The 23142-nt window shown below is 56.5% G+C and overlaps 1 protein-coding gene across 1 annotated transcript in view; it reads right to left on the bottom strand.

Annotated features, from left to right (window-relative positions):
- Window positions 1–23142, bottom strand: part of VPS13D (vacuolar protein sorting 13 homolog D) — a 335026-nt gene that overhangs the window by 206492 nt on the left and 105392 nt on the right. Inside the window, exons 39-48 of the mRNA XM_040326719.1 lie at window positions 22985–23059; window positions 20057–20162; window positions 13293–13445; window positions 9519–9654; window positions 9337–9384; window positions 8659–8809; window positions 7820–8030; window positions 3840–4087; window positions 2506–2697; window positions 2113–2239 (exon numbers count right to left, since the gene is read on the bottom strand). Of these exons, the coding sequence (XP_040182653.1) occupies window positions 2113–2239; window positions 2506–2697; window positions 3840–4087; window positions 7820–8030; window positions 8659–8809; window positions 9337–9384; window positions 9519–9654; window positions 13293–13445; window positions 20057–20162; window positions 22985–23059 (1447 nt within the window). The remainder of the gene's footprint in view (window positions 1–2112; window positions 2240–2505; window positions 2698–3839; window positions 4088–7819; window positions 8031–8658; window positions 8810–9336; window positions 9385–9518; window positions 9655–13292; window positions 13446–20056; window positions 20163–22984; window positions 23060–23142) is intronic.

Here is a 23142-nt window from a genome sequence, read left to right as displayed (position 1 = left end):
AGGGAGAGAGAGGCCCGCAGCCGAGGGAGAGAGAGGCCGGCAGCCGAGGGAGAGAGAGGCCGGCAGCCGAGGGAGAGAGAGGCCGGCAGCCGAGATCACCCAGCTCACAGAGGGCAGGCAGTGGTGATTGGTCTCTATGGGGACATTGCCAGTACAGGGGCAGCTCTGGAGGCCATGAAAATTATTATTGTGCCAGAAAGGCTGTAACCCCTTCCTGACCAGAGGACTTTTTGCGATTCGGCACTGCGTCGCTTTAACTGACAATTGCGCGGTCGTGCGACGTGGCTCCCAAACAAAATTAACGTTCTTTTTTCCCCACAAATAGAGCTTTCTTTTGGTGGTATTTGATCACCTCTGCGGTTTTTATTTTTTTGCGCTATAAACAAAAATAGAGCGACAATTTTGAAAAAAAAAAACATTTTTTTACTTGTTGCTATAATAAATAGCAACATTTTTTTTTACGTTTTTTTTTTATCCTCAGTCTCTAGGCCGATACGTATTCTACATATTTTTAGTAAAAAAAAAAAAAAAAAAATATCGCAATAAGCGACTGGTTTGCGCAAAAGTTATAGCGGCTACCAGGGATGGACTGGCCATTGGGACTACAGGGAGTTTCCCGGTGGGCTGATGGCTCAGTGGGCCAGCTTCATTGACAGCAGACCGCCGCCCCCTCTGCTCCTCTGTCTCTCCCTTCCCACAGTGCTCATCTACTCTCCCTCCCCGCAGTGCTCACCTGGGGGGAACAGAGGAGCATGGGGGAGGGGACAGACAGCTGACTCAACTGCTATGGCCTGGGCGATTCTCACTTCTGCCTATTCTTGTCCCATAAGGGGGGGGCACCAAACTGATTCTTTGCCCCGGGTGAAATAATGTCTAACTTCCCCACTGGTACTGCCTATAAAAGTACCAGTACCAGCCGTTCTACTCTAATAAAATAGAACAGCTAGTGGCTAGTGAAGGGGGAGAGTGGGCTTGGGTGGCCGGGGAGGTGCGGGAGTTGTCCGGTGGGCCAGTCTGGATGAAGTCCAGGGCCAAATTTTTGTCCCAGTCCAGCCCTGGCGGCTACAAAATAAGGGACAGAATTATTATTATTATTTTTTTTTTTTACTAGTAATGGCGGCGATCTGCGATTTTTATTGGGACTGCGACGTTATGGCAGACACATCGGACACTTTTGACACATTTTTGCGCCATTCACATTTATACAGCGATCAGTGCTCTAAATATGCACTAATTACTGTATAAATGTGACTGGCAGGGAAGGGGTTAACACTAGGGGGTGAGGAAGGGGTTAAATGTGTACCCTAAATTGTGTTCTAACTGTGGGGGAGGGGGGTGACTGGGGGAGGTGACCGATCTGTGTCTCTATGTACAAGAGACACAGATCCGTCTCCTCTCTCCCCTGACAGCACCGCTGTCTGCGAGAGCCAGGAATGAGAGATGATCTCATATGTAAACATATGAGATCATCTCTCATTGGCCGCACAGATCGCCTAGGAAACGGCCGCTCCGATTGGCCGTTCACGGCGATCTGTGACTGGCTGTGTCCAAGGGACACGGCCAGCACAGCAGTTCCCCGCTGCGCGCTCGGGAGCTCGCGCGGGGAACATGCAAAGGGGCGGCCGTAAAAAGACGGCCTGTTAGAGATTGGGAGCCGCGCTGAGGCTGTACAAAGTCGTACAACCATCAGCAAGTGGATATACTATACATGACTGGTGCCCCCGGGAGCTACAAATCAGTAGATACCGCTACTACACCGCTACTACACCGCAACTACCGCGATCTCCACTTGCTTCCAGGTCCCGCGCTGAGTAGCCGCTCCTTTGCTCTGTGAACACCGGAGGTCGGCCGCTTAGCTTGGGCGCCATCCAGGGAATGTTTTGCATTCTACACCCGCAGATGACAGAACGCGGTGCGATTGCGATGCAGCGCAGGAAACGCACAGGAAGTTGCAGCGTTCCCTGCACCACATCAGTGAAGGTCACCACATTGGCGTGTCTATGGCCAGTACCAGAGAGGGTCACAATCCTGCAGATAACAGCAACCAATCATCTTATCAATAATACAAACAGATCAATAAGTGACGTCACAGCGGCCATCAGAGGGACTCACAGGTTGGGAAGCTCCTTATCGGCATACGAGAAGAGGAGAGGACTCAGACTGCGGGCAAGCTCGTGTTCCTCATACTGCGCCGCAGCGTCCGTTTTTGCGTTGTCCTGTCTGAAGATCAATGGCAGACCTAGGAGAGGAAAATGTCATCAGCATGAAGGGAAGGAGGAACCAGGGAGCGCAACATGTCACTAAAGTTCAGCTTTAACCCCTTCGAGGGTCTCTTCAGGTGCTGGGCCATTCCAAGGGTCGGGTTGGGGTGAGAGGTCGTAGCGTTTTTTTGGAACATTCGTATTACATAGATGAACACATCATACCGAGAACGCGCCTTCCCTGAACCGGATCAATAGCTATAACCCCCTCCCCCCCCCCCCCCCCCGGCATCACATGACCCACCTGTTTTATTGATCAGCCAATAAGGTGCGGAGATGAAGATTCTCAGGGAGCCCTCGGCCCGGCACATGATGCGGATGGTGAGGTTCAGCAGCCGCTTGTTGGCGTCGTAGAGTCTCATCCTCACCATGTAGTTCTGAGTCCCCGGAGGGATGAGAAGCTCCTTACAGTGCGGGAAATTCTCCAGAGAGATTCCTGTCCAATAATAATGAAGGAGGAAATATGAGGGAGGAGTTCCGGGGAACGGCCCAGAAAGACATTCCTTAGAGAGCAAAGAAAAAATTGGCTACAAAGTTACACAATGAAAGATGAAAAAAAGAAAAGGGGCTCAATTCACAAAGCTTTCACACAAGGAAAGATCTCTTTCTCATGTAATTTCCAGATAACTCCTCCCACTACTCCCAGCATGCCTTTAAGTTTGCAGCAAAGCAGCACTGATAGTATGATGAGAAATCCAGAGGGGCGGGACCCATGTCCCATCGAGGGGCGGAACCTGTGTCCCCCCAAGGGGCGGAACCCGTGACCCCCCGAGGGGCGAGACCCGTGACCCCCACCACGAGGGGCGAGACCCGTGAACCCCACCCCGAGGGGCGAGACCTGTGACCCCCACCCTGAGGGGCGAGACCTGTGACCCCCACCCTGAGGGGCGAGACCCGTGACCCCCACCCCGAGGGGCGAGACCCCCACCCCGAGGGGCGAGACCCGTGACCCCCACCCCGAGGGGCGAGACCCGTGACCCCCACCCCGAGGGGCGAGACCCGTGACCCCCACCCCGAGGGGCGAGACCCGTGACCCCCACACCCCCGAGGTATTGGATATGGGGATACGAGGATATGGGGTATGGGTATGTGACATGGGATATGGGATACAAGGATATGGAGTAGGGAATATGGGATACGGGGTATGGGATATGGGGTAGGGAATATGAAATACGGGGTATGAGGTATTGGATATGGGGTAGGGGTATGTGACATGGGGTAGGGAATATGGGATATGGGGTATGAGGTATTGGATATGGGGTATGAGGTATTGGATATGGGGTACGGGGTATGAGGTATTGGATATGGGGTACGGGGTATTGGATATGGGGTACGGGGTATGAGGTATTGGATATGGGGTACGGGGTATGTGGTATTGGATATGGGGTACGAGGTATTGGATATGGGGTATGAGGTATTGGATATAGGTATGGGGTATGAGGTATTGGATATGGGGTATGAGGTATTGGATATGGGGGATGAGGTATTGGATATGGGGTATTGGGTACGGGGTGATCAGCAAGCGGTCAATTCCTCCAGTACAAAGCTCCTCCCACTGATAATTGGGCGAATCCTCACCCAGCTCGAAGTTCTGCGACGTGTCGGCTGTGGGGAGCGCCGTCTCCTTGCCGTGTTTTAGGGTTCCTCTTATCGGGGTGCTCTTCACATAGAAGTTGAGCTCGCAGGGCAGGAGGTTGCAGACGACCACGGTGGGGAGAAGGAAGACGGTGTGACCCGGCTGTCTGTAGATCTGTTTGGCGTTATCGGAGAAGATATTGGAGGGCATGTAATCCGGGTAATTCTCCTTCTTCAGAGCCACACAGAACCTGAGAGGAGAGAGAGGAGAACGATCAGGAAGACACCGAATATCCTTCATCTACACTGTGACCCCGAAACACGGCAAAACCCCGCCCATCAACATGGCAAAACCCCGCCCATCAACACTGCAAAACCCCCGCCCATCAACATGGCAAAACCCCGCCCATCAACATTGCAAAACCCCCGCCCATCAACATGGCAAAACCCCGCCCATCAACATTGCAAAACTCTGCCCCTCAACACGGCAAAACCCCGCCCATCAACATGGCAAAACCCCGCCCATCAATGCAAAACCCCGCCCATCAACATGGTAAAACCCCCGCCCATCAACATGGCAAAACCCCGCCCATCAACATGGCAAAACCCCCGCCCATCAACATGGAAAAACCCCCGCCCATCAACATGGAAAAACCCCCGCCCATCAACATGGAAAAACCCCCGCCCATCAACATGGAAAAACCCCCGCCCATCAACATGGAAAAACCCCCGCCCATCAACATGGAAAAACCCCGCCCATCAACATGGCAAAACCCCGCCCATCAACATGGAAAAACCCCCGCCCATCAACATGGAAAAACCCCCGCCCATCAACATGGCAAAACCCCGCCCGCCAACATTGTAAAACCCCCGCCCATCAACATGGCAAAACCCCGCCCATCAACATGGCAAAACCCCGCCCATCAACATGGCAAAACCCCGCCCATCAACATGGAAAAACCCCCGCCCATCAACATGGCAAAACCCCCGCCCATCAACATGGCAAAACCCCGCCCATCAACATGGCAAAACCCCGCCCATCAACATGGAAAAACCCCGCCCATCAACATGGAAAAACCCCCGCCCATCAACATGGAAAAACCCCCGCCCATCAACATGGAAAAACCCCCGCCCATCAACATGGCAAAACCCCCCCCCCCATCAACATGGCAAAACTCCCGCCCATCAACATGGCAAAACCCCGCCCATCAACATGGCAAACCCCCCCCCCCATCAACATGGCAAAACTCCCGCCCATCAACATGGCAAAACCCCGCCCATCAACATGGCAAAACCCCGCCCATCAACATGGCAAAACCCCGCCCATCAACATGGCAAAACCCCGCCCATCAACATGGAAAAACCCCGCCCATCAACATGGCAAAACCCCGCCCATCAACATGGAAAAACCCCCGCCCATCAACATGGAAAAACCCCGCCCATCAACATGGCAAAACCCAACCCATCAACACGGCAAAACCCCGCCCATCAACACTGCAAAACCCCGCCCATCAACATGGCAAAACCCGCCCTCCATTTGTTTAAACACGCCCCACAAGGACGTGTAGTTTATTGCTAATACCACCCCCAAGTTATCAGCTCTGCCCAACAATTAAAAACCCCGCCTCTTCTGCAAGTCTCCGCCCCTTAGACGATATAACAGTAATGCACCCGCCCCCCTGCAGAGTATCACGAGCATCGGCAGCGTCCGTCACAATATCGTCGTCATTCAGCCGACTCTGAGATATTTACCATTGGCTATTCCCATCGCCCCGTTGTGGTTCATACCGGGCCAGCGCAGTACAGGGGGGCGGGGTCATTATCCGCCGGGGGAAACTCATCGGCAGAACACCGGCACGGTGCATACAAAGAGAGAGCAACTGAGCATGTGCAGAGCGGGGCGAGACAGAGGGGTGGATTCACTGAAGACTGTGCACTTTGCTCCAGAGCTTAGTAAATGAGGGGAAGCTCTGCTGACTTCCATCATCCAATCATGTGCAAACAAAAATGCATTTTTTACAATTTTCCTTTGCATGTGATTGGCTGTTCTTTGCCAAGTGAAGTTTTAGCTCATCTACTAAACTCTGGAGGATCTGCACGTGGAGAGAGTCTATTGGCCTTCAGTAAATCCCTCCCCGTGTATTGGTGGATTGTATATTCAGTATAGGGCGTCATTCTTCATGTTTTTTAGACCCGCAGAAGGGGCCGGCCTGCACAAGGGGCCGACCTGCACAAGGGGCCGGCCTGCACAAGGGGCCGGCCTGCACAAGGGGCCCGGCCTGCACAAGGGGCCGGCCTGCAGAAGGGGCCCGGCCTGCACAAGGGGCCGGCCTGCACAAGGGGCCCGGCCTGCACAAGGGGCCCGGCCTGCACAAGGGGGCCGGCCTGCACAAGGGGCCCGGCCTGCACAAGGGGGCCGGCCTGCACAAGGGGCCCGGCCTGCACAAGGGGCCCGGCCTGCACAAGGGGCCCGGCCTGCACAAGGGGCCCGGCCTGCACAAGGGGCCCGGCCTGCACAAGGGGCCGGCCTGCACAAGGGGCCGGCCTGCACAAGGGGCCGGCCTGCACAAGGGGCCGGCCTGCACAAGGGGCCCGGCCTGCACAAGGGGCCCGGCCTGCACAAGGGGCCCGGCCTGCACAAGGGGCCCGGCCTGCACAAGGGGCCCGGCCTGCACAAGGGGCCCGGCCTGCACAAGGGGCCCGGCCTGCACAAGGGGCCGGCCTGCACAAGGGGCCGGCCTGCACAAGGGGCCGGCCTCCAGTCATCCAGCATGGAATCCCACGACAGACTATAAAGAGAATATGAAGGAAATACGACGGCTCCATGTGAAGGAAGAGCGCGCAGGACTTCATTTCTGACTAAAGTTACACTTTAATACAAAAAATACAAAAAATGCACTAAAGTCATAAAAAACAAAAACCCCGCCCCCAGTGATGACATCACACAGACAAGAAAGGGGCGGAGTGTGAAAGGGGCGGCCCAGGATTGGGTGTGGAAAGATGAAAGTCTGGCAGCCGGTGGAGTGAAAGGGGCCAAACAGCCAAACGCCTGGAAGTGGAAGATGAGGGACGAGGAAGATAATTTACCCGACACGCTGAATAGTGGTCATGATTCTGAATCCCCGAACCATAGAGCGGTGATTATGGGGTCCATCCTTCCTGATTATATGTAAAAACTACTGTAATGCTACGTATGTTATAGATATTCATATCCTGGTTTTATTGGATATAGTGTCAAGACCTGAAGAAGCCCAGGTAGGCAAAACATGTTGGCAATTGCCATCTAATACCGTTATGCAATGAAGGACAAGAAATCCGTCAGGACTGTACACGGTTTTCTATGGATTTGTCTTTTAACAGTTTTTCTAATAAATATTGAATTTTTAAGAAGTTTATATTATTTAGTATGAAGCCCCAGAAAAGTTTTGATGCCCCCCCCCCCCCTTATATGACTAGTATGGGGGGATGGGGGGCTGTCTGACTGATGATTCCCCCACAATTATCTCTGAAGAATAATACGGTACAAGAATAGAAAGAAAAATGTGTTCAAAAGAGCGAACAATCAGATCACAGCCGAGACCCCCAACATGTCCCGGGGGGGGGGGGGCACACAGCTAAAGACACGGGAACAATACACAGGACCAGTGACAGGATAAGAAACGAGGAGTATAGAGGGGGGGAGGAGTATAGAGGGGGGAGGGGGGTGACTGAGGTCCCAAGAGAAACACACAAATCTAAACCCTCCCACTTCCTGTTGTGTCTCCTGGACAGGAAGTGAATGACATTCTCCCCAACAATACACAGACAGCTGATGGTTTCCTCTATCCTTGCCTTGAGCAGCCAATCAGCAATCAGCATATTACATTGCGCTATCTCCGATGGCCTATGGGTGACTCCGCACTCCTCTCATATTATTATATAAAGTCTGAGTGACACCAGAACAGGAGATTGAGATTTGTTGTCACCGGGAGAACTTCCCTTACCTGAAATATCTGCTGTTCTCGGTGTCCATGGAGTGACACTCACGTTTACTGCTGGACACCTCCCCAGTCTTGGTGACATTGGTCCAGTGAATGGGAGTTTTACAGAAGAACACGCCCATTCCTCGGGGGCGGGCCTGGAGCCGCCAAGACGTCAGGTGCAGAGGAACTGCAAAGGAATCTCCGGGCATCACCGCAGGAAGGATCACCGGCTCTGTGAGGGAGGCAGAGAGGATGTCATGAATGGTCGTGTGTGCACTGAGGATCGGTGTGAGGAGGCGGGAGAGGAGCGGGGGGAGGAGGCCGGGGGAGGATGTCATGAATGGTCGTGTGTGCGCCGAGGAGCGGGGGGAGGAGGCTGGGGGGAGGAGGCGGGGAGAGGAAACCGGGGGAGGAGAACGGGGGAGGATGTCATGAATGGTCGTGTGTGCGCTGAGGAGCGGGGAGAGGAGGCCGGGGGAGGAGGTCATGAATTGTCCTGTGTCCGGGGCGCGCGGGGTCACTTACTCTCCGGGGGGCGCGCGGGGTCACTTACTCTCCGGGGGGCGCGCGGGGTCACTTACTCTCCGGGGGGCGCGCGGGGTCACTTACTCTCCGGGGGGCGCGCGGGGTCACTTACTCTCCGGGGGGCGCGCGGGGGTCACTTACTCTCCGGGGGGCGCGCGGGGTCACTTACTCTCCGGGGGGCGCGCGGGGTCACTTACTCTCCGGGGGGCGCGCGGGGTCACTTACTCTCCGGGGGGCGCGCGGGGTCACTTACTCTCCGGGGGGCGCGCGGGGTCACTTACTCTCCGGGGGGCGCGCGGGGTCACTTACTGTCCGGGGCGCGCGGGGTCACTTACTGTCCGGGGCGGATGGACTGTCCAGTCGGAGTTCCATGGGGATCTCCAGCTTGTTCCTCACAATCAGAGACGATCGGACGGTGATCACTTTCCTTGCACTGCCTTCCATGGTGACAGCGAACACAACGCGTACTGGAGGGAGCGCCGAGAACTACACACGGGAAAAAAAGAGATACAAAGAGATAAATAAATAGATCGTAAAAAGATCCGAGCGTTCCATGTGAAGAGACTCGGCCGTTATATATACACCAAGACCTTCCACCACTCCAATCAGACGCTTCCATGAAACGCGTCGGTTGGCTAAACAAAGATAAAATGACGGAATATTGGAAACAAAGCCGGGAGAGACAATCGATGGAAATGAGAGAGAGAGGGGGAGGGGGGATGGGGTGGGGGAGGAGTTCTCATTTCCATCGATTATTTTTATGGACTAATATTCTCAGATGCGTTTATAATAAACGTTTCTCTCTCTGTGCGTTTTCCCATTTATTTCCATTTCCTGAGATTGGAGGGGCGTGGTCTCGGAGGTCACAGAGGGGGCGTGGTCTCGGAGGTCACAGAGGGGGCGTGGTCTCGGAGGTCACAGAGGGGGTGTGGTCTCGGAGGTCACAGAGGGGGCGTGGTCTCGGAGGTCACAGAGGGGGCGTGGCTTCGGAGGTCACAGAACATTCGACTTACATAGACCTGCGGATGAATGATATTCGTTCTGCTGATCGGACTTCCGACCTGAAACACAAAGCACAGAAGTACGAACGTTTACATCTCACTCACTCTACGCCGATCTTCACGCCGATCTTCCTGTACAAATAAAATCACAATCCCTACAAATCCCTCTCCAGGAAGAGGGCGGAGTTTCTCACCGAGGAGGAAGACGGGTTCTTATCAGGAGCGGCGTAACGGAAAAACGTGCCGACTTTATCCACCGACACGGCGCTGATCTGTTCCCAACCGCTGACCCGCACCTGCAGCTGGTGGATCCGCAAGTCATGAGTATGTCTGCAGAGAGAGGAGGAGACTCAGCGAGGAGAGAGGGGAGGAGAGTCAGCGAGGAGAGAGAGGAGGAGAGTCAGCGAGAGGGGAGGAGACTCAGCGAGGAGAGAGGGGAGGAGAGTCAGCGAGGAGAGAGAGGAGGAGAGTCAGCGAGGAGGAGAGAGAGGAGGAGAGTCAGCGAGGAGAGAGAGGAGGAGAGTCAGCGAGGAGGAGAGAGAGGAGGAGAGTCAGCGAGGAGAGAGAGAGGAGATTCAGCGAGGAGAGAGAGGAGGAGAGTCAGCGAGGAGGAGAGAGGAGGAGGAGAGAGAGGAGGAGAGTCAGCGAGCAGAGAGAGGAGGAGAGTCAGCCAGCAGAGAGAGGAGGAGAGTCAGCGAGCAGAGAGAGGAGGAGAGTCAGCGAGCAGAGAGAGGAGGAGAGTCAGCGAGCAGAGAGAGGAGGAGAGTCAGCGAGGAGAGAGAGGAGGAGAGTCAGCGAGGAGAGAGAGGAGGAGAGTCAGCGAGCAGAGAGAGGAGGAGAGTCAGCGAGCAGAGAGAGGAGGAGAGTCAGCGAGGAGAGAGAGGAGGAGAGTCAGCGAGGAGAGAGAGGAGGAGAGTCAGCGAGGAGAGAGAGGAGGAGAGTCAGCGAGGAGAGAGAGGAGGAGAGTCAGCGAGGAGAGAGAGGAGGAGAGTCAGCGAGGAGGAGAGAGGAGGAGGAGAGAGAGGAGGAGAGTCAGCGAGCAGAGAGAGGAGGAGAGTCAGCGAGCAGAGAGAGGAGGAGAGTCAGCGAGCAGAGAGAGGAGGAGAGTCAGCGAGCAGAGAGAGGAGGAGAGTCAGCGAGGAGAGAGAGAGGAGAGTCAGCGAGGAGAGAGAGGAGGAGAGTCAGCGAGGAGAGAGAGGAGGAGAGTCAGCGAGCAGAGAGAGGAGGAGAGTCAGCGAGCAGAGAGAGGAGGAGAGTCAGCGAGGAGAGAGAGGAGGAGAGTCAGCGAGGAGAGAGAGGAGGAGAGTCAGCGAGGAGAGAGAGGAGGAGAGTCAGCGAGGAGAGAGAGGAGGAGAGTCAGCGAGGAGAGAGAGGAGGAGAGTCAGCGAGGAGAGAGAGGAGGAGAGTCAGCGAGCAGAGAGAGGAGGAGAGTCAGCGAGGAGGAGAGAGGAGGAGAGTCAGCGAGCAGAGAGAGGAGGAGAGTCAGCGAGGAGAGAGAGGAGGAGAGTCAGCGAGCAGAGAGAGGAGAGTCAGCGAGGAGAGAGAGGAGGAGAGTCAGCGAGCAGAGAGAGGAGGAGAGTCAGCGAGCAGAGAGAGGAGAGTCAGCGAGCAGAGAGAGGAGGAGAGTCAGCGAGCAGAGAGAGGAGAGTCAGCGAGCAGAGAGAGGAGGAGAGTCAGCGAGGAGAGAGAGGAGGAGAGTCAGCGAGCAGAGAGAGGAGGAGAGTCAGCGAGGAGAGAGAGGAGGAGAGTCAGCGAGGAGAGAGAGGAGGAGAGTCAGCGAGGAGAGAGAGGAGGAGAGTCAGCGAGCAGAGAGAGGAGGAGAGTCAGCGAGCAGAGAGAGGAGGAGAGTCAGCGAGCAGAGAGAGGAGGAGAGTCAGCGAGCAGAGAGAGGAGAGTCAGCGAGGAGAGAGAGGAGGAGAGTCAGCGAGCAGAGAGAGGAGGAGAGTCAGCGAGCAGAGAGAGGAGAGTCAGCGAGGAGAGAGAGGAGGAGAGTCAGCGAGCAGAGAGAGGAGGAGAGTCAGCGAGCAGAGAGAGGAGGAGAGTCAGCGAGCAGAGAGAGGAGAGTCAGCGAGGAGAGAGAGGAGGAGAGTCAGCGAGGAGAGAGAGGAGGAGAGTCAGCGAGGAGAGAGAGGAGGAGAGTCAGCGAGGAGAGAGAGGAGGAGAGTCAGCGAGCAGAGAGAGGAGGAGAGTCAGCGAGGAGAGAGAGGAGGAGAGTCAGCGAGGAGAGAGAGGAGGAGAGTCAGCGAGGAGAGAGAGGAGGAGAGTCAGCGAGCAGAGAGAGGAGGAGAGTCAGCGAGCAGAGAGAGGAGGAGAGTCAGCGAGGAGAGAGAGGAGGAGAGTCAGCGAGCAGAGAGAGGAGGAGAGTCAGCGAGCAGAGAGAGGAGGAGAGTCAGCGAGGAGAGAGAGGAGGAGAGTCAGCGAGGAGAGAGAGGAGGAGAGTCAGCGAGGAGAGAGAGGAGGAGAGTCAGCGAGCAGAGAGAGGAGGAGAGTCAGCGAGCAGAGAGAGGAGAGTCAGCGAGGAGAGAGAGGAGGAGAGTCAGCGAGCAGAGAGAGGAGGAGAGTCAGCGAGCAGAGAGAGGAGGAGAGTCAGCGAGCAGAGAGAGGAGGAGAGTCAGCGAGCAGAGAGAGGAGGAGAGTCAGCGAGCAGAGAGAGGAGAGTCAGCGAGCAGAGAGAGGAGAGTCAGCGAGGAGAGAGAGGAGGAGAGTCAGCGAGGAGAGAGAGGAGGAGAGTCAGCGAGCAGAGAGAGGAGGAGAGTCAGCGAGCAGAGAGAGGAGAGTCAGCGAGGAGAGAGAGGAGGAGAGTCAGCGAGCAGAGAGAGGAGGAGAGTCAGCGAGCAGAGAGAGGAGAGTCAGCGAGGAGAGAGAGGAGGAGAGTCAGCGAGGAGAGAGAGGAGGAGAGTCAGCGAGGAGAGAGAGGAGGAGAGTCAGCGAGGAGAGAGAGAGGAGAGTCAGCGAGGAGAGAGAGAGGAGAGTCAGCGAGCAGAGAGAGGAGGAGAGTCAGCGAGCAGAGAGAGGAGAGTCAGCGAGGAGAGAGAGGAGGAGAGTCAGCGAGCAGAGAGAGGAGGAGAGTCAGCGAGCAGAGAGAGGAGAGTCAGCGAGGAGAGAGAGGAGGAGAGTCAGCGAGGAGAGAGAGGAGGAGAGTCAGCGAGGAGAGAGAGGAGGAGAGTCAGCGAGGAGAGAGAGGAGGAGAGTCAGCGAGGAGAGAGAGGAGGAGAGTCAGCGAGGAGAGAGAGGAGGAGAGTCAGCGAGGAGAGAGAGAGGAGAGTCAGCGAGGAGAGAGAGAGGAGAGTCAGCGAGCAGAGAGAGGAGGAGAGTCAGCGAGCAGAGAGAGGAGAGTCAGCGAGCAGAGAGAGGAGGAGAGTCAGCGAGCAGAGAGAGGAGGAGAGTCAGCGAGCAGAGAGAGGAGAGTCAGCGAGGAGAGAGAGGAGGAGAGTCAGCGAGGAGAGAGAGGAGGAGAGTCAGCGAGCAGAGAGAGGAGAGTCAGCGAGGAGAGAGAGGAGGAGAGTCAGCGAGGAGAGAGAGGAGGAGAGTCAGCGAGGAGAGAGAGGAGGAGAGTCAGCGAGGAGAGAGAGAGGAGAGTCAGCGAGGAGAGAGAGAGGAGAGTCAGCGAGCAGAGAGAGGAGGAGAGTCAGCGAGCAGAGAGAGGAGAGTCAGCGAGCAGAGAGAGGAGGAGAGTCAGCGAGCAGAGAGAGGAGGAGAGTCAGCGAGCAGAGAGAGGAGAGTCAGCGAGGAGAGAGAGGAGGAGAGTCAGCGAGGAGAGAGAGGAGGAGAGTCAGCGAGGAGAGAGAGAGGAGAGTCAGCGAGGAGAGAGAGGAGGAGAGTCAGCGAGCAGAGAGAGGAGGAGAGTCAGCGAGGAGAGAGAGGAGGAGAGTCAGCGAGCAGAGAGAGGAGAGTCAGCGAGGAGAGAGAGGAGGAGAGTCAGCGAGCAGAGAGAGCAGGAGAGTCACCCGTGCCCCACGCTCCGTTACCTGTGTCTGAGCTTCTCTCGGGTCTCAAACTCGAAGGGGATCTCTTCTCCGGGGAGAACTTCCCTCCACTGACTGACATTGTGGGCGTCGTCCAGGAAGTTGCGATCGCTGTCAGAGACGACCTCGGGGCTCCCGCTGTGAGAGAGCGCAGCGCTGCAAAGAATACAAATCATTTCATTGTAGTGTGATAGAAATATAAGAGAAGGGGGTGCCGGGAATCTGCTGCCCCCTCCCCCCTGAAAGGTGCCAAATGTGACAGCGGAGAGGGGGGGGTTTAAAAAGTGGAAGTTCCATATTTGGGAGGAGCTCCGCTTTAATCAGTGAATGTCGCCACAAGCCTGACTTCAGAGGTACACGCCCCTTTCAGTTCACTCATTGCGGTAATCTCCACATATTATCCACGCCAACCGTCTACACGCGTGTGAAAGGGGCCTAAAGAGTGCCTGTCTAGGAGAGATACTCACCGTACCTGCAGGTAAGTCTTTTATAGGATGCCCACCACTTCCTGCACCCCTATGGGAAGGATTGCCCACCACTTCCTGCACCCCCTATGGGAAGGATTGCCCGCCACCTCCTGCACCCCTATGGGAAGGATTGCCCACCACCTCCTGCAACCCTATGGGAAGGATTGCCCACCACTTCCTGCACCCCTATGGGAAGGATTGCCCACCACCCCCTGCACCCCTATGGGAAGGATTGCCCACCACTTCCTGCACCCCTATGGGAAGGATTGCCCACCACCTCCTGCACCCCTATGGGAAGGATTGCCCACCACCTCCTGCACCCCTATGGGAAGGATTGCCCACCACCTCCTGCACCCCTATGGAAGGATTGCCCACCACCTCCTGCACCCCTATGGGAAGGATTGCCCACCACCTCCTGCACCCCTATGGGAAGGATTGCCCACCACCTCCTGCACCCCTATGGGAAGGATTGCCCGCCACTTCCTGCGCCCCTATGGGAAGGATTGCCCACCACCTCCTGCACCCCTATGGGAAGGATTGCCCACCACCTCCTGCACCCCTATGGGAAGGATTGCCCACCACTTCCTGCAACCCTATGGAAAGGATTGCCCACCACTTCCTGCGCCCCTATGGGAAGGATTGCCCGCCACTTCCTGCACCCCTATGGGAAGGATTGCCCACCACTTCCTGCGCCCCTATGGGAAGGATTGCCCACCACTTCCTGCGCCCCTATGGGAAGGATTGCCCACCACCTCCTGCACCCCTATGGGAAGGATTGCCCACCACTTCCTGCGCCCCTATGGGAAGGATTGTCCACCACCTCCTGCACACCTATGGGAAGGATTGCCCACCACCTCCTGCACCCCTATGGGAAGGATTGCCCACCACTTCCTGCACCCCTATGGGAAGGATTGCCCACCACCTCCTGCACCCCTATGGGAAGGATTGCCCACCACTTCCTGCACCCCTATGGGAAGGATTGCCCACCACCTCCTGCACCCCTATGGGAAGGATTGCCCACCACCTCCTGCACCCCTATGGGAAGGATTGCCCACCACCTCCTGCAACCCTATGGGAAGGATTGCCCACCACCTCCTGCACCCCTATGGGAAGGATTGCCCACCACTTCCTGCGCCCCTATGGGAAGGATTGCCCACCACTTCCTGCACCCCTATGGGAAGGATTGCCCACCACCTCCTGCACCCCTATGGGAAGGATTGCCCGCCACTTCCTGCGCCCCTATGGGAAGGATTGCCCACCACCTCCTGCACCCCTATGGGAAGGATTGCCCACCACTTCCTGCACCCCTATGGGAAGGATTGCCCACCACCTCCTGCACCCCTATGGGAAGGATTGCCCACCACTTCCTGCACCCCTATGGGAAGGATTGCCCACCACCTCCTGCACCCCTATGGGAAGGATTGCCCACCACCTCCTGCACCCCTATGGGAAGGATTGCCCACCACCTCCTGCACCCCTATGGGAAGGATTGCCCACCACCTCCTGCACCCCTATGGGAAGGATTGCCCGCCACTTCCTGCGCCCCTATGGGAAGGATTGCCCACCACTTCCTGCACCACTATGGGAAGGATTGCCCGCCACTTCCTGCACCCCTATGGGAAGGATTGCCCGCCACCTCCTGCACCCCTATGGGAAGGATTGCCCACCACCTCCTGCACCCCTATGGGAAGGATTGCCCACCACCTCCTGCACCCCTATGGGAAGGATTGCCCACCACTTCCTGCGCCCCTATGGGAAGGATTGCCCGCCACTTCCTGCGCCCCTATGGGAAGGATTGCCCACCACTTCCTGCACCCCTATGGGAAGGATTGCCCACCACCTCCTGCAACCCTATGGGAAGGATTGCCCACCACCTCCTGCACCCCTATGGGAAGGATTGCCCACCACCTCCTGCACCCCTATGGGAAGGATTGCCCACCACCTCCTGCACCCCTATGGGAAGGATTGCCCACCACTTCCTGCGCCCCTATGGGAAGGATTGCCCACCACCTCCTGCACCCCTATGGGAAGGATTGCCCACCACCTCCTGCGCCCCTATGGAAAGGATTGCCCACCACCTCCTGCGCCCCTATGGGAAGGATTGCCCGCCACCTCCTGCACCCCTATGGGAAGGATTGCCCACCACCTCCTGCACCCCCTATGGGAAGGATTGCCCACCACCTCCTGCACCCCTATGGGAAGGATTGCCCACCACCTCCTGCACCCCTATGGGAAGGATTGCCCACCACTTCCTGCGCCCCTATGGGAAGGATTGCCCACCACTTCCTGCACCACTATGGGAAGGATTGCCCACCACTTCCTGCACCCCTATGGGAAGGATTGCCCACCACTTCCTGCAACCCTATGGGAAGGATTGCCCACCACCTCCTGCACCCCTATGGGAAGGATTGCCCACCACCTCCTGCACCCCTATGGGAAGGATTGCCCACCACTTCCTGCACCCCTATGGGAAGGATTGCCCACCACTTCCTGCACCCCTATGGGAAGGATTGCCCACCACCTCCTGCACCCCTATGGGAAGGATTGCCCACCACCTCCTGCACCCCTATGGGAAGGATTGCCCACCACCTCCTGCACCCCTATGGGAAGGATTGTCCACCACCTCCTGCACACCTATGGGAAGGATTGCCCACCACCTCCTGCACCCCTATGGGAAGGATTGCCCACCACCTCCTGCACCCCTATGAGAAGGATTGCCCACCACTTCCTGCGCCCCTATGGGAAGGATTGCCCACCACCTCCTGCACCCCTATGGGAAGGATTGCCCACCACTTCCTGCACCCCTATGGGAAGGATTGCCCACCACCTCCTGCACCCCTATGGGAAGGATTGCCCACCACTTCCTGCACCCCTATGGGAAGGATTGCCCACCACCTCCTGCACCCCTATGGGAAGGATTGCCCACCACCTCCTGCACCCCTATGGGAAGGATTGCCCACCACCTCCTGCACCCCTATGGGAAGGATTGCCCACCACTTCCTGCGCCCCTATGGGAAGGATTGCCCACCACTTCCTGCACCCCTATGGGAAGGATTGCCCACCACCTCCTGCACCCCTATGGGAAGGATTGTCCACCACCTCCTGCACACCTATGGGAAGGATTGCCCACCACCTCCTGCACCCCTATGGGAAGGATTGCCCACCACCTCCTGCACCCCTATGAGAAGGATTGCCCACCACTTCCTGCGCCCCTATGGGAAGGATTGCCCACCACCTCCTGCACCCCTATGGGAAGGATTGCCCACCACTTCCTGCACCCCTATGGGAAGGATTGCCCACCACCTCCTGCACCCCTATGGGAAGGATTGCCCACCACTTCCTGCACCCCTATGGGAAGGATTGCCCACCACCTCCTGCACCCCTATGGGAAGGATTGCCCACCACCTCCTGCACCCTTATGGGAAGGATTGCCCACCACCTCCTGCACCCCTATGGGAAGGATTGCCCACCACCTCCTGCACCCCTATGGGAAGGATTGCCCGCCACTTCCTGCGCCCCTATGGGAAGGATTGCCCACCACTTCCTGCACCACTATGGGAAGGATTGCCCACCACTTCCTGCACCCCTATGGGAAGGATTGCCCGCCACCTCCTGCACCCCTATGGGAAGGATTGCCCACCACCTCCTGCACCCCTATGGGAAGGATTGCCCACCACCTCCTGCACCCCTATGGGAAGGATTGCCCACCACTTCCTGCGCCCCTATGGGAAGGATTGCCCGCCACTTCCTGCGCCCCTATGGGAAGGATTGCCCACCACTTCCTGCACCCCTATGGGAAGGATTGCCCACCACTTCCTGCACCCCTATGGGAAGGATTGCCCACCACCTCCTGCACCCCTATGGGAAGGATTGCCCACCACTTCCTGCACCCCTATGGGAAGGATTGCCCACCACCTCCTGCACCCCTATGGGAAGGATTGCCCACCACCTCCTGCAACCCTATGGGAAGGATTGCCCACCACCTCCTGCACCCCTATGGGAAGGATTGCCCACCACCTCCTGCACCCCTATGGGAAGGATTGCCCACCACCTCCTGCACCCCTATGGGAAGGATTGCCCACCACTTCCTGCGCCCCTATGGGAAGGATTGCCCGCCACTTCCTGCGCCCCTATGGGAAGGATTGCCCACCACCTCCTGCACCCCTATGGGAAGGATTGCCCACCACCTCCTGCGCCCCTATGGAAAGGATTGCCCACCACCTCCTGCGCCCCTATGGGAAGGATTGCCCGCCACCTCCTGCACCCCTATGGGAAGGATTGCCCACCACCTCCTGCACCCCTATGGGAAGGATTGCCCACCACCTCCTGCACCCCTATGGGAAGGATTGCCCACCACCTCCTGCACCCCTATGGGAAGGATTGCCCACCACTTCCTGCGCCCCTATGGGAAGGATTGCCCACCACTTCCTGCACCACTATGGGAAGGATTGCCCACCACTTCCTGCACCCCTATGGGAAGGATTGCCCACCACCTCCTGCACCCCTATGGAAAGGATTGCCCACCACTTCCTGCACCCCTATGGAAAGGATTGCCCGCCACTTCCTGCACCCCTATGGGAAGGATTGTCCACCACCTCCTGCACACCTATGGGAAGGATTGCCCACCACCTCCTGCACCCCTATGGGAAGGATTGCCCACCACTTCCTGCACACCTATGGGAAGGATTGCCCGCCACCTCCTGCACCCCTATGGGAAGGATTGCCCACCACCTCCTGCACCCCTATGGGAAGGATTGTCCACCACCTCCTGCACCCCTATGGGAAGGATTGCCCACCACCTCCTGCACCCCTATGGAAAGGATTGCCCACCACTTCCTGCACCCCTATGGAAAGGATTGCCCACCACTTCCTGCACCCCTATGGGAAGGATTGTCCACCACCTCCTGCACACCTATGGGAAGGATTGTCCACCACCTCCTGCACCCCTATGGGAAGGATTGCACGCCACTTCCTGCACCCCTATGGGAAGGATTGCCCACCACCTCCTGCACCCCTATGGGAAGGATTGCCCACCACCTCCTGCACCCCTATGGGAAGGATTGCCCGCCACTTCCTGCGCCCCTATGGGAAGGATTGCCCACCACTTCCTGCACCCCTATGGGAAGGATTGCCCACCACCTCCTGCACCCCTATGGGAAGGATTGCCCACCACTTCCTGCACCCCTATGGGAAGGATTGCCCACCACCTCCTGCACCCCTATGGAAAGGATTGCCCACCACCTCCTGCACCCCTATGGAAAGGATTGCCCACCACTTCCAGCACCCCTATGGGAAGGATTGTCCACCACCTGCTGCACACCTATGGGAAGGATTGTCCACCACCTCCTGCACCCCTATGGGAAGGATTGCCCACCACTTCCTGCAACCCTATGGGAAGGATTGCCCACCACCTCCTGCGCCCCTATGGGAAGGATTGCCCACCACCTCCTGCGCCCCTATGGGAAGGATTGCCCATCACTTCCTGCGCCCCTATGGGAAGGATTGCCCACCACCTCCTGCAACCCTATGGGAAGGATTGCCCACCACCTTCTGCACCCCTATGGAAAGGATTGCCCGCCACTTCCTGCACCCCCTATGGGAAGGATTGCCCACCACCTCCTGCACCCCTATGGGAAGGATTGCCCACCACCTCCTGCACCCCTATGGGAAGGATTGCCCACCACTTCCTGCACCCCTATGGGAAGGATTGCCCACCACCTCCTGCGCCCCTATGGGAAGGATTGCCCACCACTTCCTGCACCCCTATGGGAAGGATTGCCCACCACCTCCTGCACCCCTATGGGAAGGATTGCCCGCCACTTCCTGCGCCCCTATGGGAAGGATTGCCCACCACTTCCTGCACCCCTATGAGAAGGATTGCCCACCACCTCCTGCACCCCTATGGGAAGGATTGCCCACCACTTCCTGCGCCCCTATGGGAAGGATTGCCCGCCACTTCCTGCGCCCCTATGGGAAGGATTGCCCACCACCTCCTGCACCCCTATGGGAAGGATTGCCGACCACTTCCTGCACCCCTATGGGAAGGATTGCCTGCAGCCAGGAATTATCCACTTATGAATAAGCTGCCCATACACCAGCAGATACAAAAGGTGTCATACCTGACCTCACAGGTCTGCTGTATTTCGGGTCACACAATCTTACTCTCCCATCTTATGAAAATTTAGAATCATAAAAGATTCTCCAACAGGATAGAGAAATCATCCGGAAAAATCAAAAACGCACAGAAAGTGAAAAAAAAAGAAGGAAAACAAAGAGGTGCGGCTCCGGTGGTCCCCTTACCGGGTGGGGGTGGTAGTTAGTGTAGCGAACCAGAGGGTGCAGCCCGTGTGATTCCGGAGAGCGAACGGCACGAAGGGCTGCCTGCGTTTCAGGATCTTCATTTCAACTGCAACAAGGAATCAGCACAATGATTGACAATTCACAGAACAAATACTAAGAAGAGATAAACAAACATAAAAAAACAAAAATATACAACAAAGTAAGACTACAAGCAACACTTATTTTTCTGTTTTGGATGGAGTAAGGGAGGGTATTACCCCGGTCTGAGTAAGGGAGGGGGTATTACCCCAGTCTGAGTAAGGGAGGGGGTATTACCCCGGTCTGAGTAAGGGAGGGGGTATTACCCCAGTCTGAGTAAGGGAGGGGTATTACCCCGGTCTGAGTAAGGGAGGGGTATTACCCCGGTCTCATCCTTCACCCCATCCAACACTAAAAATCACATAAAAAAAAAAAACACACACAGATTCTGCCTATGCAGAGCCAGGGGGAGGGGGCTGGGGGGACATGTACAGAAGGGTCCTGATAGGGGGATGTCTCATTGATGAGATCTCAGGGGTCCTGGAACAAATCTTGCCAATGATGTGCCCAGATGTAATGCCGGGTCATGAATCTGGGAGGAGAACATTAATCTGAGACTCGGGGGATGGGGGGGAGGGGTTCTCACCCTCCATCTTCATGCTTTACTGAATGCTGACCGGACACCACCCCAGAAGAGCTCCATTTATATTTCTGTCTCTACATTACCTGTGGATTACAAGGCTTTCTACTTACAATCACTTTCAGTTTTCCTCAGTGACAGAAAATAATTATGGGATGTATATTTGCTGTGGGGAGGAAGGGGGAATTCCTCCAACAGCTCTCCCTGCTGATTGGACAGTCTACCCCACCCTGAATGCAAAGGGAGGGGGGTATTGTCCCAAGTGTTACCCCGGTTTCAATAAACAGTTTATGCTCCAGCTTTGTAACGAGTCTCGCCTGGTTCTTGGTTACAATATTTGGCTGTAAAATCTGATATCTGAAGGTCCAGATTGGAGGGAGCCGTGTACGGACACAAGCACTCAAGTGCAGTGCGACGGGGGATCTGTTCCATTGGTGGCAAGCAGTGGGAGGCTTCCTGCAGTCTGGGACATCAAACCTCTACTGGGATCCAAGGTCAGGATAGCAGATTCTGTTCGTTCAGAGGAGATATGGATCTGGCATCAGAGTTCCCGGGGGTTCTGCTGCAGATCGTCCTTTCAGCAATCCCCAGGACTGGGTCTGCGGATCAGGACCTGGAGACCAGGCAGCAGATTCGGTTGCAGATCTGGATTGGAGCCCCCCAGGTCCCTGGAAGACACCAGGGCAAGTGCTTTCCAACCCCAGAGCAACAGGCAAGTGAGCAATGGGAGTTCCGGATGCCATTCCCGAGAGAGCGGCCCCAGGAGCAATGGGTGACGGAGTTGGACAGGCTGGTCCAGCAGGAGATAGAGCTGGACAATCGGTATCGGGCTCTGCAATGGCAGGCAGGGGAGGAATATTTAGGGGGGAACAACAGAATGCTCTCCGGAGGGATATGACTTTGGTGGCCCTGGATTGCTGTGGGAGATCCTTACAGATGGTTGTGTGTTTGGAGATGAAGGGGAACCTACCCCTGAGGACCTGTGAGAATACAGAGAGGCTATGCTCGGTCTTGTAGGGGTCTCAGAGCTTAAACTGGACCTGGAATATTTACTAAGGAAGGAACAGAATCTGGAAAGGGAATACAGGGAACTGCTAGAACACGTTCAGTATTATGCCAGAGAATCGGAGATTGCCGTCCCCAAAGCTGAAGTGCTGACACCAGGGCAGAGCTCTGCTAACCTCTGCCCAGCACCAACAGCAGCTTCTGGGTTCTACAGACAGGAGATGGTGAACCTCTATCCCCAGACACCAGTTCCAGAGACTGGGGATTTAATAGACTTCTCTGCTGAGGAAGGGAAACCTGGTGAACCTCCAGCAGAAGAGCTGGTATCAGGGCCACACATCACTGATCTCTGCCCAGCACCAACAATAGCTTCAGCCTCCCTGAGAAGAGGCAGCCGGCCTTTCTCCCACAACACTGACAGAGACTGGGGATTTTCTGCCCGCAGCATCTGTGCAGTTACCAGAATCTTCTCCAGCTGAAGTGCTGACAACCAGACAGAGGGTCCAAGACCTCGGCCCCGCACCTGTGGCAGTTCTGGAGGCCCAGGGTGAGAAGGAGATGGTCACTCCCCAGCAGCAGATCAAGATCCAGGGGGAGAAGGGAGAGGAGGTGTTTGTCCTCCCTCCCGGTACTGTACATGTCCCCTGTGTCCCCAGTACTGTACATGTCCCCGGTGTCCCCAGTACTGTACATGTCCCCTGTGTCCCCCGTACTGTACATGTCCCCGGTGTTCTTGGTACTGTACATGTCCCTGGTGTCCCCGGTACTGTACATGTCCCCTGTGTCCCCAGTACTGTACATGTCCCCGGTGTTCTTGGTACTGTACATGTCCCCGGTGTCCCCGGTACTGTACATGTCCCCTGTGTCCCCAGTACTGTACATGTCCCCTGTGTCCCCAGTACTGTACATGTCCCCGGTACTGTACATGTCCCCGGTACTGTACATGTCCCCGGTACTGTACATGTCCCCTGTGTTCTTGGTACTGTACATGTCCCCTGTGTTCCCAGTACTGTACATGTCCCCTGTGTCCCCGGTACTGTATATGTCCCCGGTACTGTACATGTCCCCGGTGTCCCCCGTACTGTACATGTCCCCGGTGTTCTTGGTACTGTACATGTCCCCGGTGTCCCCCGTACTGTACATGTCCCCTGTGTTCTTGGTACTGTACATGTCCCCGGTACTGTAAATGTCCCCTGTGTCAGGCACTGTACATGTCCCCTGTGTCCCCCATACTGTACATGTCCACAGTGTTCTTGGTACTGTACCTCTAGCATACATCTGGTGCTCTAGGTTAGTCAGACTGGCAGTGCTCCTAGTTCTAAGGTAGGAGAGAGGAAGGCCTGGCAGACAGGAGAGGAGAGATTAGTGAACAAAGCGGAGGGAGGAATACACAGAAGACATTCTCAGCACATATCAACCAATC

This window comes from Rana temporaria, chromosome 10 (assembly GCF_905171775.1).
Source record: "Rana temporaria chromosome 10, aRanTem1.1, whole genome shotgun sequence".
Classification (NCBI taxonomy): Eukaryota; Metazoa; Chordata; class Amphibia; order Anura; family Ranidae; genus Rana; species Rana temporaria.
Note: the sequence above shows the minus strand (reverse complement) of the source record. Positions and strands in the feature narration are given on the sequence as shown.